This window comes from Etheostoma cragini, chromosome 17 (assembly GCF_013103735.1).
Source record: "Etheostoma cragini isolate CJK2018 chromosome 17, CSU_Ecrag_1.0, whole genome shotgun sequence".
Taxonomy (NCBI): Eukaryota; Metazoa; Chordata; class Actinopteri; order Perciformes; family Percidae; genus Etheostoma; species Etheostoma cragini.
Window position 1 is genome coordinate 24,692,091 of NC_048423.1, and position 14,227 is coordinate 24,706,317.

Here is a 14,227-nt window from a genome sequence, read left to right on the forward strand (position 1 = left end):
CGTTAACCCAGGGAGTCTGGGTATCATCCCTGAGGTCGATGACGCCACGGCCAACAGAGGCAGTGGAAAACAGAGCGAGCAGCTCAGCTGGGCCTCGTGTTGAGAGATGAGTCCAGAGATGTACCGGTTCTCCTGGGTTCAGAGGATGGCACCGTGGGATAGTTTTCACAAATCGGCTTTACGTCACTTGTTCAAGCTCCTGGTTGGACACGTGAAAAGAATGCTGCTTTGGACACAGGGCTTAGTCATGACCAGCGGTGTTATAGTCTGAAATTTCATTTCAAAGATGGAACTATAGATTTAACACGCTACCTTGATTCATTTCCTTTAGCGCTGCATTTCCCTCACAGGGTTCAGTTGACAGGTACTGACAGTACAGTACTACAGTACTAGTAGTTAATGTCGTCGCACTTTGCCAGAGCCTCCAGCAAAGCACGCTGAAGAAGGGTCTGGCTGTTCCACATAGCATTCGGGGATAGGAGGAAAACGTGCTCTGGTTTAACAGCGTTTATTTAAATTCGTAGAATCATCTTGGGCGGTGCTAAACTCCACAAAGCTGCGAGAGAAAACTCAGATTAGTCAGATAGTCACTTTAACCCTACATCATTTTTTTGTCACATCAAGAAAACATCTCCTCACTATCTGCTAGCTGCCGGTCCCGGAAGGGTTCCATCAAGTACATGGACTAGAGTTAATGAAAGCATTATTTGGAACCGATATGAATTTACAGTGAAAATGAAAATCTTAATGTCAAAATTAAGATATTGAAATGTTACAAACTAACACAAAACATTGTTTGAATGTTTTAAGCAATTATGCAACAAATGACAGACGTTCAACGTAACACCCAGTAACAGATAGTCAGATAGTGTTGGGGGGGGGGGGGGGGGGGGGGGGGGGGGGGGGGGGGGGGGGCATTAAGTTAGACTCTGAAACAGAAGCAGAGGGACAGAAACAGAGCTGCAGCCGAGCCAAAGAAGAAGACTTTTCATGAAGTGTATCTGTCACCAGGCAAATAAAAGGCAGAGAGAGATAATCTGCAAACAACAAGCTAGACTTAATCTATGAAAACAGCTTATCTATGAATGTTGCCACTCCAGCCTGTTTATGTTCGTCCTATCAGATCAGGATCCAGTCTCGACCCCTGACCACCCAGAGTGCTAACAGAGGGCTGACATACCCATATCCCAGCCGGGCTGTAAAAAACCCGTCTTGTCACAGCCTGTTTAGGACCTCCTGCGTTCAGGATCCGAGTGGCCCGAGGGCTGCCTGCATGCAGCGCCTTATCTTTACATTTCCGTTTGTATTTAACCTGTGTGATGCGGCGTGCTGATGAATGAGACTTAGAGGTGTTGGGAGGTGTGTGTTTTTTCACGTTGGCGGGGGCGGGGTAGCTGTCCCCCTGCTTCCAGTCCAAACTTCCATTTCCAATGGCGCTTACCCACAGCTTGTACCAGCTCTACTCGGCTCGGCTCGACTCCACCGCGCTGCCCCTTCCTTCTTTGTCTTTCCCTCAACATGAAAAAAACACTTTTATTGTCCCTATCTCTATGTTTCTTTTGCTTTTACAAAAAAACGTACTACGTTTTTTAGGTTTTTTTTTCCAACTTTTTTTTCTGTGTTTATTTCTTCAATGTCTTTGTCCCTTTTGTTGGAGTTTTGTCACTTTTTCGACATTTTAGCCGTTTTTTCCAAATTATGCTTTATCCCAAAAAACATTTCCCAATGTTTTTTTTCGCCTCCAGGACAACATGAAGTTTTCTCACATCAATGTGGCTCTCCACTTCTTGTGTCCTCTTGCAGTAGACTTCTCTTTGGACCCTCGGGTGTGTAGCTGGATTTGCGCAAAATCAAAAGGATCAAAACTGCAGCAGAAAGACATCGTCCTTTTTAGTCAACACAATGTTCGTCCTTGACAAAACCTGGCACCTGCATTGCTCACAATGCACGTCAGGTTGGGAGATTTGAGTGGGTTCTCCAGGGTCCTCTAGAGTATCGCCTCCAGCAGTGATGAGGCTGGGCTGCAGACGTCTGTTTGTTGACTCCCAACACCTGCTGCCCTCTGCTAACCCCTGGATTCAGGCGGTCTTTCCCTCCAGCGTTCCAAGCAGCTCAGAGCTTTGTTCTCATTATGTCCATCAGAGAGGGCAACAGGGCAATCCACTTATTCTAATTTAGCACCTTAAGTCCTGAGAGCTCTTTAATGACAATGCAAGTGGAATGTGAAATTAATATGACAGGAAATGGCTGAAGGACATTTCAAAAGCAGGGCTTTGGGATGACTGGGGTGGGGGAAGGGGAGGTGGACCGTCTCTAATTATAGGTTGTGGATTTTAGTCAAGCGCAGAGGCTGGAAATAGGCTGAGTCAGCCCGTGTAGACGATTACAGGACACAATATGTGTTTGTGGTGTTTGGGAGGGAACAGCTGGTTCAGGCCAACACCTGTCCGGCTGACGGTGGTTGGGTTCAGAGAGGATTGAATCACAATAGCAAGCAAGTCGGATTACTCCCAGTCTTCTTATTATCTGCTGTTTATACACAGAAACAGACAAAATATATGAGGAAACAAAAGGTGAGAATGGAGGTGACGTGTTAAGTGAAAACCTACATTCTCTTTTAGGATTTTTTAATTATATTAGGTGCACTAAGTGATTGCTATTAAATTCATCTTAAATAGTAAGATATTGCCGCGTTGCTTCTTGACAGAATCCAGGTTGATTTGTTGGCTTAAAGGCCTTGAGCATGATTACACGTGATGTAGATTATTAGGAACATACCAAACATATTTTCAGTAAAGCTGTTTTTTCTCTCTCTGCGTTCGTACAGTCCATGGCATTCACTGTATATGTGTTATCAGTGCTTCTCCGTGACCTTCTTACAGGAACTCCTCCATCTGCAGGCTGTGTGTAAACCACAGCAGCTCTCCTTACACACGATTACACAACTCACTGTCTGACTGATACTGTCTCATTCAGCCAATCAGGAATTACCAGGAACTGCTGCAGGAGACACTGGACATGGGTGTTAAGCCTTTCTATCTCTCCTCAAGCTTTAAAGTCCTGTCAAAATGTTTTAATGAAGTGTTCACTTCACTTCACTCCTATTGCAGTATTGTAGTGGCACTTCTAGCTTAAATTTCTAACACCTGCTATCTTTTAGTTTGCTCTTAGCCATACAGAGTATATATAGTGTAGTATGTATGCTGTACCTGTAAATCAAAAAGTAGATTCATTCATTTGCAGTTAGTCCCCATAAGCATGTCAAAGTTCTCCAATGTTAGACTCCATGAAGACTTACTTACCCTCTGTTAGCTAATCATTTGATTGAGCAATTCCATTTGAATTGATTTCTCCTGCTGCTTGATGTAAATGCCCCTGCCCTCAGTCTTTGGCGATCTGACACTTACCTGGGAAAACTGTTGTTCTGCTGAGCAGCTGTGCCTCTCAGAAACATCTGTAGAAAGAAAGTGTCAGCCAGGAGAGTTCTGGAGAAAACAGCCAGAATCTAAGAGAAAGGTTTTTATGAACGGATAATGCCATGGGTTCTCTATTCCTCTGCCAGCTGGAAGCATTTTACAGTTCAGTTCATTTCAGTTCAGTTTATTGTTTATCCCAGAAAAGCAATTTGTATGCAGCAGAAAGACATCACATGAGACTATACAACACGAACCACCCAATTTACACCATAAAAACAGCAATAAAACAGCAGCTTCAGCCGGAGTGAGAATGAAGAGCTGCAGAGTTGTGTTGGAGTCATAATGAAGGTAAACACAAAACTACAAAAACTCAAACAATAGTTTGAGTATTCTATACTGTCATTTTACAACTCCTCCTTCTCTATTCAAATGTGGGAGTCATCCCAAAAGAATCAATAAAGAGAAGTCTAAGTCTAATAATAAAGATGAATAAATAAATACAGGCGTCTGTGATATAAGCAAGGGCTATCTCCTCCTCTTAGCTGAGTTGAGTATAAAAGTGTTTTATAATTTATGACTTATTTGCATTGCTAATCCTTTTACATCACACTTTGGCTTTGAGGACTAGCTCAGTAAACCCTGATGGAGGCTATCATACACAGAAACACACAATGGGCTTCACTCAACACAGTGATGTCATTGGGAAAACAAGAAAGAAATAGCTGTATGCATTCTTCTATTTTTCCCAAAACAGGAAATTAGTTTTCTAGTCTACACAGAAGATTTCTTTCAGGAGTAAACAGCTCGAGTTGAGCAAATTCTGCTAAGAATGCCGCAATAAGAGGCTTGCAGCATACTCCAACAATAAGAGTTCACAGTCTCCATAAAGAAAATATATTGGTAGACTTTCTTTCTAAATAGATGTTAGGCTCGGCTGTGGAGTAAGACGTTATGGTAAGCAAAGGAAATATACCCAGGGCATCATCCCAGCCTTGACGAGGCCACAGTGTGATTCAGAGAGACCAAACTCTGGAAATTTAATTTCCTCCAAAAGGCCATGTAAAATTCTTTTAAAAATCTTATAACTTCTGCTGGACCTAGTTTGTGTTGTCCAGTATGCTGCTTAAAAGGGATTTATGACCTGAGTGCAATCTGTTTTTTTATGTGCTTCAAAAGGGACAGGGATGGAATAACATGTCTGACATGTGTCCAGCAATTAATCTTAGGATTCAAAACATATTATGATAATTGCTGTTTTTTCTATAATTGCTGTAAATGTCTAACTAGCAGTCATGTATAAAGCACTTGAAAGCAATGCTTGAGTATAATAAAAAAAAAGTATCTGAGCAGAAAATGACTTTGGTAGAATTAAAATTCACTCTCTGGAATACTACTTAAGTCACTTTATTTGAGTTTTTTTCAACATTAATACGCCCCCCCCCCCCCCAGCCTGCCTAGGGCCCCCCCCATTGGCTAGAAATGGTGATGGGTGTAAACTGAGCCCTGGGTATCCTGCTCTGCCTTTGAGAAAATGAAAGCTCAGATGGCCCGATGTGGAATCGTCCCCTTATGAGGTCATAAGGGGCAAGGTCACCTCCCCTTTCTCTACGTTGCCCCTCCCACCCCCCAGAGAACTTGGCCCACCAATGAGAAAGAGAGACAACATGGCTTTCCAACGAGCAAAACGGCATTTATTCAAGGTCACACCCCCAGCCTCCACCTTTCCATCCATCCAGTATTAGGGACCACTAAGGTCTGTATAAAGCATCCAAGAGCACCATGTCATGGGGCCTTTAAAGTATCTGATATTAACAAAAGTCATTTTCTGAAATTAAATGTGCTTAAATATAGTAACGCATAATATTCAGGGTTTCCACATACTTCTTGAACATGGAATTCAACCAACAACATTTCTTAAATTTAATCGTTTACTCCAAAAACATTTCTAGCAGGTGCCTAAGATGCTCAGAGGAAATTTAGTAAGAGTAAACGTTTCCAGAAAGATGAATTACTAAGTAAAGTACAGATAAATGAATTTCTTACATAAGTGCAGTAACAAAGTATTTGTGCTTTGTGACATTACACCAACTGGTCCTCTGACTTATAGTAACAACAATAACACATACATACATCATACTCTTTATGATTTTGGATAATGTATGGTTCTGGGACAACAACTACTTTGCCAAGGTTAGGATAAGATTGTAGAGTGTGTTTAAAAAATATATTGTTAATGTCAGAAAAGTATTATGTGTCACAGGTAAACAAAGAATACCTTGCAAAGGCTAGAGAGGACCAAAAAGACATTCTGTCCTGGTAGTTATAATTCATAATTCACATGGTCACTAGAGGTCTTGGGACAAATAACCAATGCCATTGTTTTTCTTACTTGTTGTTGTCATTTGTAATTCTGTGTAAGAAGTGTGTAAAACCAGGGGAAGCACACTTTACATTTTCTGCGTTGTTTTTTTAATTTTAAATGTTTTTAATGGCTAATCTCTTTGCTTTTGTGTTGACCCACAGTGGGAAACACAGATCTCGTTTAACAAAGGAAACGACCTGGTTCAGAGCTTTTAGCAACTGATATTGCATAAGGCCTACTATCAGTGTTTGGGCAGCGCTGCCTCTATTCATCAACACAGTTATGGAAACACTGGTGTTTTTCTAGGAACTATGGGGGTTGCGGTTTTCTCGAGTGATTGAAGATGCTTTCTGAAAAAAATCTGAATCTGGATTTTCTCTTTGCAACAGGGCAATTCAAAGTGCTATGCATACAAACAATTAAAAAAGCAGTTAAAAAGAATTAAAAACATAAAAATACAAAAAGAAAAAGAAGAAGAAGAACAAAAAAGAAATGGAAAATAACTTTGGAAACAACGTCAAAAAGCACCCACAACATTAAAAGAGTGACAAAAATGTTGGAAAAAGCGATAATAATGTTGAAAACACCCTTTTTTTCATGGTTGACGGGAAGACAACACACGGGTTAAATTCTCTTTATATGCTTCCATATAAATATGCTTCGTACGGTTCGAATTTTCAACAATGTAACTACATTAGCATTTAAAAATATAAAAACAGATCAAACATGGGAATAACAGTTGCAATTAAGAATAATAAAAAACAATCATTTAAAGAAGAAAACAGTGCATTGTTTTGTAATAATCCAGTTGAATGATATTTCCCATTTGGAGGTCATGCCAAGTTACAATCAAAGTTGAAAACCATCCGATCTGTTCCAATCAGCTAACATCCTGTTTCATCATTCAGTGGAGGCTTCCACCCTTCGAAACCACAACATCCCCTCTGGACCCTCTAAACCACACAGAAAGAAGTGATAAAAACACACATACACACTGTATGTACACACTGAACTCACTTTTGCTTTGACTTTGATGTGGGTTTTAACCAAAAAGCCAAATGCTTCCACTTCACACTCATTACACATTCAAATTCTCACAACACGCTTTGGAAAGAAATCCTGTCCAAGTACCCCCCCTCCAGAGTTCCCCTCTGAGAGGATAAAAGCGTCAGATTTACCACTTCAAAGAACTTTTAATCTCATATTTGCTTCAGCGAGATCTCCAATTCACCCTGCAGGAAGTCATCCAAGCCCTTTATTGTTAAGGTGTAATATAGAACTCAGGAATCATAATCTTCTAAAATGGTGCTCAGCTGCAGTTTTATTTAAAGCGTTTGACTAAACAAATAAAACTACCCCTAAACTTAATCCGGGCCCCATGCATTCTCCTAGGGAACAATTCAATTCCTTTTACGTTTTTTCTCAAAATGCAAGGTTAGAAGGAAGGAAAAAATGTCCATTTGATTGACAGAGAATCATATCAAATTGCCCACAGTGAGAAAGAGGAGAGGACACATATGGCTGCCCTCTGTAATGGTCTTAACTGGAGCGTCAGATCAAAGCTGGACAGGTAGAGTACACTGACACATTGTATGGGTCCTGTGGTATTTGAGTTAAAGAATGTAGGATCACAAAAGCATCCAGTCGTTTTACTATATATACAGATATATGGTACTTTTTCGTTAGTGCATATGGTCCCTTGATGGTTTGAAGACTGGGTCCAATCCAGAATCAACCAAGTAATGTTGACAGAATGGTTGAAATACCTGCACTTCTGCAGTCTTTCATTTTGGTCTTAAAACGCCCTTAAAATAAATTAGAGTTTTACATCAGCCAGATATTATTTAATCTGGCTATTGTTGAAATACCTTCGGTCGAGCCAATCTACCACTGGCAGCCTTAAACTACACTTTGGCTTAACCTCAAGTATTTCGAGATCTTTTGTTTCCTTTGAGGCATGTCAGAGACCTTTCAGACTGTGTGAAAACATTTCAAACTGGCGACCCAGGTATTCAGATGGGGGACACGGTCCCTAATGAAAATCAACATCATCAGTCATTTCAGCAAAGGCCCAATAATCCAGGTAACAAAGACCTCCAGATGCCCGTAAGGCTCAACAAAACATGGGACTCTGACACATGAGAACGCTGTTTGTTTCATGTTGTACACATCTTAATCAAGTAGGTACCATTTATAAAAAATACAGATAAAACCACAATACACAATTAATTTGACTAAGTAATTCATACAATATGAAGGTTTACACTTTATTTGAAGGTATCTACTGTACATAAGAGAGACATGACACTGTCATGAATGTGTCATTAACATTATAAACAAGTCATGACTGTTTATTACATAACACTTCTTTTAGTAAGTGGCATGACAAGTCCTGGTTAGGGTTAGGGTTTGTGTGTCATGACAGTGTCATGTCACTCTTATGTAGATACCTTCAAGTAAAGTGTTACCAAATACAGTGCAGACAGGTCAACCAAAGGCCTGTTGACAAAGGTAGTTGATTTGAATAGAGTCAACAACCCCGAACCTTGTTCAAGTAGTTATTTCAACCTAAACTAGGACCATTCTCTAACTAAGTCCTTCTGGGCATAAACCCAACCAAACCTCAACCATTGCTATGTCAAGTGAGAAAACAATTTCAATTTCAAAGGCAATGCCGTCTTGCCAAAAAAAGGCATCAGATCAAAAAACACTTCACTTCATACTATTGAGGGATTGTTGCGATGTGGCCTATAGACTAAATCTATATTTCTTGATCTGTTCAACAGGAAAAGGAGACAGAGACACTGTACTGGACAGTGAGGTTGTCCTGACCAAAATGAAGCTCTTCAGCAACTTCCAGGAGAGGTTCCTGATGGGCGAAGACAACGTGTCCACCATCTCCACCGTGTCCGTTACAGAGCAGGACATTTCGGACCCCCCCAAAGCCTCTGATGTGAATTCCCATCTTGATGACAAGCCCGGACAGCCTCGAATGGAGTCGGACTCCGACTACCTGTCTGACATTTTCTTACACTCTCAGCTCCCGAGGTTGTACAAGTTTGAGTCGGAGGACTCAGGAGTGGAGCTGACAAGTGGAGCTAACTCTCCGTCCACCCCGACAGGCTCTGAGCAGAGCTTCATGGTCCACAGTCGAGAGTCCTCCTGCAACACCTGCAACCTAAACTCTGACCCTACCACTCTCCCTGATAAAATAGTCACATATGCACAGGGCTCGGAGATTAAACAGGCAGAGGACTCAGTAGATAGTAGTCTGAGCACAGCAGTGGATACTCAGGATAATGTGTTCATGCACTCAGAGAAACTGAGCTCGGCTGCGAGAGTGGAACTGCACATAGGTGAGGACGTGGATAGAGACCAGTGCAGGGCTTCAGGAATCAGCCGTGAAAGACATGAGGAGATGGTGTCTGGACAACTCAAGGACAACGGTGCTGTAAGTGAAAGGACCTGCTTAGAGGACACAACCGGAGCCTGCGATGACATGCCAGCCACTGACGGTCAGCCAGAGAACATGAGGAGGAGTGCCACCAGTGACAGCCTGAGGGAGTACATGGACGAATGCTGCAAACTTAGTGAGGTAAGAAGAACATCCACTGATATCCATACATGTTCTGCACTTTATATGGGTGCAGGTTAATAAAGGTAGCTCAGAAGTTCTTCTCCCAAGCCACATCCTCCAGCTATTCTTTGGAGACCTTCCTTTCCTGTTCCCAGGCCATATGGGATAGGCTAAATAGCCCCTCCAGCAATTTCTGAGTCCACCCCGATTCTCCTTCTAGTCTAGACAAGTAGATGTAAATGTGTATGAATGTTTATCTGATGAGCAGGTGACACCTTGTATGCCAGCCTCGTCCACCAGTGTTTTCATGAACGTGTGTGTGAAAAATGAGGGTACCTGTAGAGTGTAAAGCGCTTTGAGTAGTCGCTAAGACAAAAAAGGACTATACACATGCAGACCATTTACATCTACAATACATTTCTGTGTGTGAGTGTGTAGTATGTTTAGTGCTTCCAAAAATGAATGAGGCGGAACTGAATAAGGTTCCTCCCTTTTGAGCCAGCAATGGAGATATTTTGTCTTCTGTCAAAATCTCTAATTTTAAACTCTTTGCATCTATGTCAACAGGTTATTGCATCACTGCAATTGAAATAAGGTTCACAGTACATTTAGTGCATTTATAGGTATGATTAACACACCCCGGTCCTTTGATTTTCAGATTGTGTCTTTAACTAAGTAGCACTGGAGCTGTACCTTTGACCTATTCCTATGCCAGAGACAAAAAAAGCCACTGTACTCATTCACAAGGGGCATGCTTTATTCACGTAATGGGAAAAAAATAGTTATTTTCTTGTTCACATCCAAAATGAAAGAACAAAGTGGGCTCTACAGAGAGAGCACCTGACAGCTGTGGAAGCTGCAAAGTCATAATCAGCTGTTTGATGTTCCTGAAAACATCCAGGTCAGGCTTTGAGACCGTCTCTCTCTCTGAGACATGTGCATGAATCACGTTTTGGATTGGAGGTACATTGTGGAAGCATGACTAAAAAAGGCTCAAAGCATCTTTTAAGTTACAATCTTCTTTCCCAAAAGAGAATATTGTTTGAAAGAGTAAATTCATTATAAGTATTATTAACATTTCTATTGACAGGGATCCACTATTACTTTTCACTCTGAGGGGAACATGGCAATCCGTCCAGTGGTTGTCCACCATCCTCCTCTTCCTCCATCTTCTAAAACAATGTCAAGTTCAAAGGCCTTTCTGAAGACAAGGTTGTTATCATTGCTGGCACAAGACGCAAGCTTTCACTCACACAAAGGGCAGTAGGGTGGGGGGGCATGCGTTACAGTGCACGGCAGCTTTTCCCGTGGACTCGCATGTCATGCAGCACCTGTTCATCTCGGAGGGACTGGAGATTTTTCTAGCGATACTGTCGTTGACCACCTGCCCCTCTCTCATCTGAATCAACCCCCCCACACCATTTTCCGAGCCCAGAGCTTGGCGGCCTACCTGGATGCATCTAATAGGTGTCAAATATCTCAAATTACTCGCATATTTACCCGGAAAAAAGGTTCTTTGATGGGTCCCCGGAGCCCCTGTAAGGTAATGGCGTGTGGCAGTGGCTTTTAGGGGCCCAGCATGACGGACTCTAGAGGTACATTAAAGTAATGTGGTGTTGCCTCCACGGTCATCATTATCACTTGTCACCACAGCTAATAATGTAATTCCTTTCCCTGCTTAATGGAACTCTGTAGTCCACGGCCGAGGGATAATGGATTTGTCTTGCCTCAAAAATGTGAACATGAAGAACTTTGTCTTTTTTACCCACGTGCCTTTTCTCTTTTACTCTGTTCCTCTGTGAAGTATGGCAGTGAACAATAATGGATCCTATCGTCTCTGCAAGTTTTAAGATTCAGATGCAAGAGAGAGTGTATCATTAAGTGCACTGCTATCATGTTTTCAGCATCAGGTGGTAGCAGTGATCATGTGGACCTTTACATGTCTGATCTTAAATGCGGTATCAATTTTCAAAGCATACCTACCTCATCAGTGCTAGTGTGAAATGTAATTAATGAAGCCTGGAGGCTTTTGGTTGACTTGCATTCCTCAGCTGCACAACATAAGTTAGAACAGCACAGATGTGTTCCCGCCTTCATTGGAAGGCCACAGTCAGTCAGTCATCAGGGATTTCAAGTCCCTGTAATTTCATTCATTTCTACTGTTTATTGATCCTCAAATTACAATTTGCACTCTGTTTTTATTGGACAAGAGACGTCAGAGTGAGTGGGCTGCCACCAATCCACACTCTGTACTTTGGTCCATACTGGGACTTGACCAGTGACTCCCTACAGGCTGAGCTGCCAGCCCGAAACACCCTTGTAAAGTCGACTACATTTCTGTCAATGAATACAAGCTGACAACAATATGACCAACAGACTGATCAACAAATGAACTAATTGGTGTTTTAATGCAAAGACGTGAACCTGCATTAATAAGCAGCATCTTGCATCCAGTAATCTGTTCAAGAAGGAAAAGTAACATATGCATAGACTGAATTCATCAACATTTCGACTAAAAATGTTAGGCAACAAATTAGCTTGAACATACCATAAAAACATGCCGTCCAGCATGTGGACATAAAAAGTTAACATAATACTAACATTACCTTATTACATTAACTGTATTGTTACTTTTAGTTTGAAATCCTTTATGTTCATAGATTCGTTTGTTATTGGTAGGAGTAGAGTATGCAAGAATAAATAGGCTGTCAATAGTCTGAGGGCTCAGTTGTGCTCCAATCAAAGTGCATTCTGTAACTTGCTGGATATTTGAAGTATTAGAAGTGACAATGGAAGCAAGTTGTATTAAAGCCGCATGGGGAGGTTGGTTGGGGTGGTACGGGTCAAACGCAGGACTAAACCTAACCCTTACCTTAAACCCGACTGCCACATTTCGATCAGACGCTAAAGGAGACTTTCAGCGTCAATAACAATAGCCAAATGCACCTGACCAAGCATTTGTATTTTACCTGATGAAAGTGGGAAAGTATTGGCTCCATATAGTCCCCTGAACTATTCCAATAATGCAACTTTATGTTCATAATCCGATGTCGCAAAAACTGTTACAGCTATACATTTACACAGGTAAACTATCTTAACCATTTCCTTGCAACAGATGAACAAGGGAAAGGACATCAAATATCAAAAAGCGAACATTTCCCTTAAGAAACTAGACTCAAATTTTATTTTTGTTGACTAATCTAACACTATAAAAGAACTAAAATGTGACTTAACGTTGTATACATTTTCACTGGACAGAACCACTCCAGCATGTAGTGTCCTCCGGTTCCTGCCTGACTGCTTTGAAAGATATACTGCGAGCGAGGCAGAAACACTATCTGTGTGCGCTGAAAACACAAGGGTCTGGCTTAGCCCGTACCTTCCTCCCTATCTGGATGCTCTACACATCTGGTGCTTCATTCCTTTCCAACACTGTCATCTTTAGGAAAGTATTTTGGAGGTACCAAAGATAATGGAAATATCTACAAGTGCGGGTCAGAGAAGGCATCAGTTTCCACGGTGATCTTGGATGTTATTGTCTTATCATGCTCTTATTTAATCGTGAAAAGGTAAAGAATTCAACCAAATCATCCTAGCAAATGTCCCACATTAACGCAGAGAGAGACTCTGTAGCCATTCTAGCGTGGGATAGAAAGCCTGCAGGATGACTCAGCTCTATTTGGGCCAGTCTGGGCAGGACACCTTTAAACTTTCAGCTTGAACATCTTTTTTACATTACATTTACCTTTTAAAGGCGAAGTGTAATGTGTGTCGGTGTTGACAGAAACAATGAAATTGCAGTTACACCGGGACAAATCCAGTTTGTTTTGGGGGAGGAACTGACGCCAGCCACTAGTGGTCACCTCAGACAATATCGGATTCAGTGTTGCATGAAACACAAGCACATACTGTTCAGTCATTGTGGGCCTCTAGCAACATCCAAACTTGTGTTATTTCACATCCTTGTCACCTTAGACAGTTCCGTGTGTGAGACATTATTGGGCCTTGCAAGTGGAAACTCAGAGGAAGGGCAAGAGGGTGTGTGTGTGTGTGTTTGTTTGTATGTGCTTGCCCATTTTAAAATGGGTCTATGCACGCATGAGAGGTCATTCCTGAATTTTACTCAGTCTTCCCGGTTGTGGATCACTCAGTGGTCTCTGTGGGGCCATGGATAAGATCTGCCCCAGCCCTGATAATGTGCCTGTCTGAGCCTGCACAGCCTCTGGTCTAGGGACCCTCCCCCTAATCAACAACTACCCCCGAGGAAGTGAGGGTCATCTCCTGGAAGGAATACCCTTCCTTATCTTAATTAGCCACCAAAATACTAGAGGTCTGGTAGCCTGGATGCTGTAAAGTCAACAGATGAGGAAATCCAAGCGATAAATATTACATTAACCCTTAGAAGCTGATGGATGGAGTTTGTGTCCATAAGTGATGAGGTGATGAGAGCAGTGCGAGTGAACCAAAACAGCAAATGTACGAGTCGTAAATTCCAAACAATGTGCTACAAGATGCTAAAACACTCTACAGAGCTGAAGAGGACTGGTGATAAATCACTCCTTGAATAAAAATATGAACATTGCATACAACTAAGAATAATTGCCCAGTGAGCTGTGATAGTTGTTCCAGCTCAAAATATAAGGAATCCCATATTAGGTACCATGATGAACGTGTAAAAAAGTTCTAGGCTTGAAAACTGTCATGCCTACACAGGAGAAGGCCTAGATGGGGGGCATGGGGGGTACCCCGCTGGAAAAAGTTTGATGTTGAAAGTGATGTTTTATTTAGCAGAATTACACTATGTTTTCCAATCCAATCAAATATTTCCTATACTTCCAAGCTGATTTTCTATGCTGACTGATTGTTGCCCCC

The 14,227-nt window shown here is 41.7% G+C and overlaps 1 protein-coding gene across 1 annotated transcript in view; it reads left to right on the forward strand.

Annotated features, from left to right (window-relative positions):
* si:ch211-250c4.3 (uncharacterized protein LOC100535981 homolog) overlaps positions 1-14,227 on the forward strand; it is a 36,374-nt gene that overhangs the window by 4,914 nt on the left and 17,233 nt on the right. Inside the window, exon 2 of the mRNA XM_034898186.1 lies at positions 8,565-9,373. Coding sequence (XP_034754077.1) covers positions 8,565-9,373 — 809 coding nt within the window. The remainder of the gene's footprint in view (positions 1-8,564; positions 9,374-14,227) is intronic.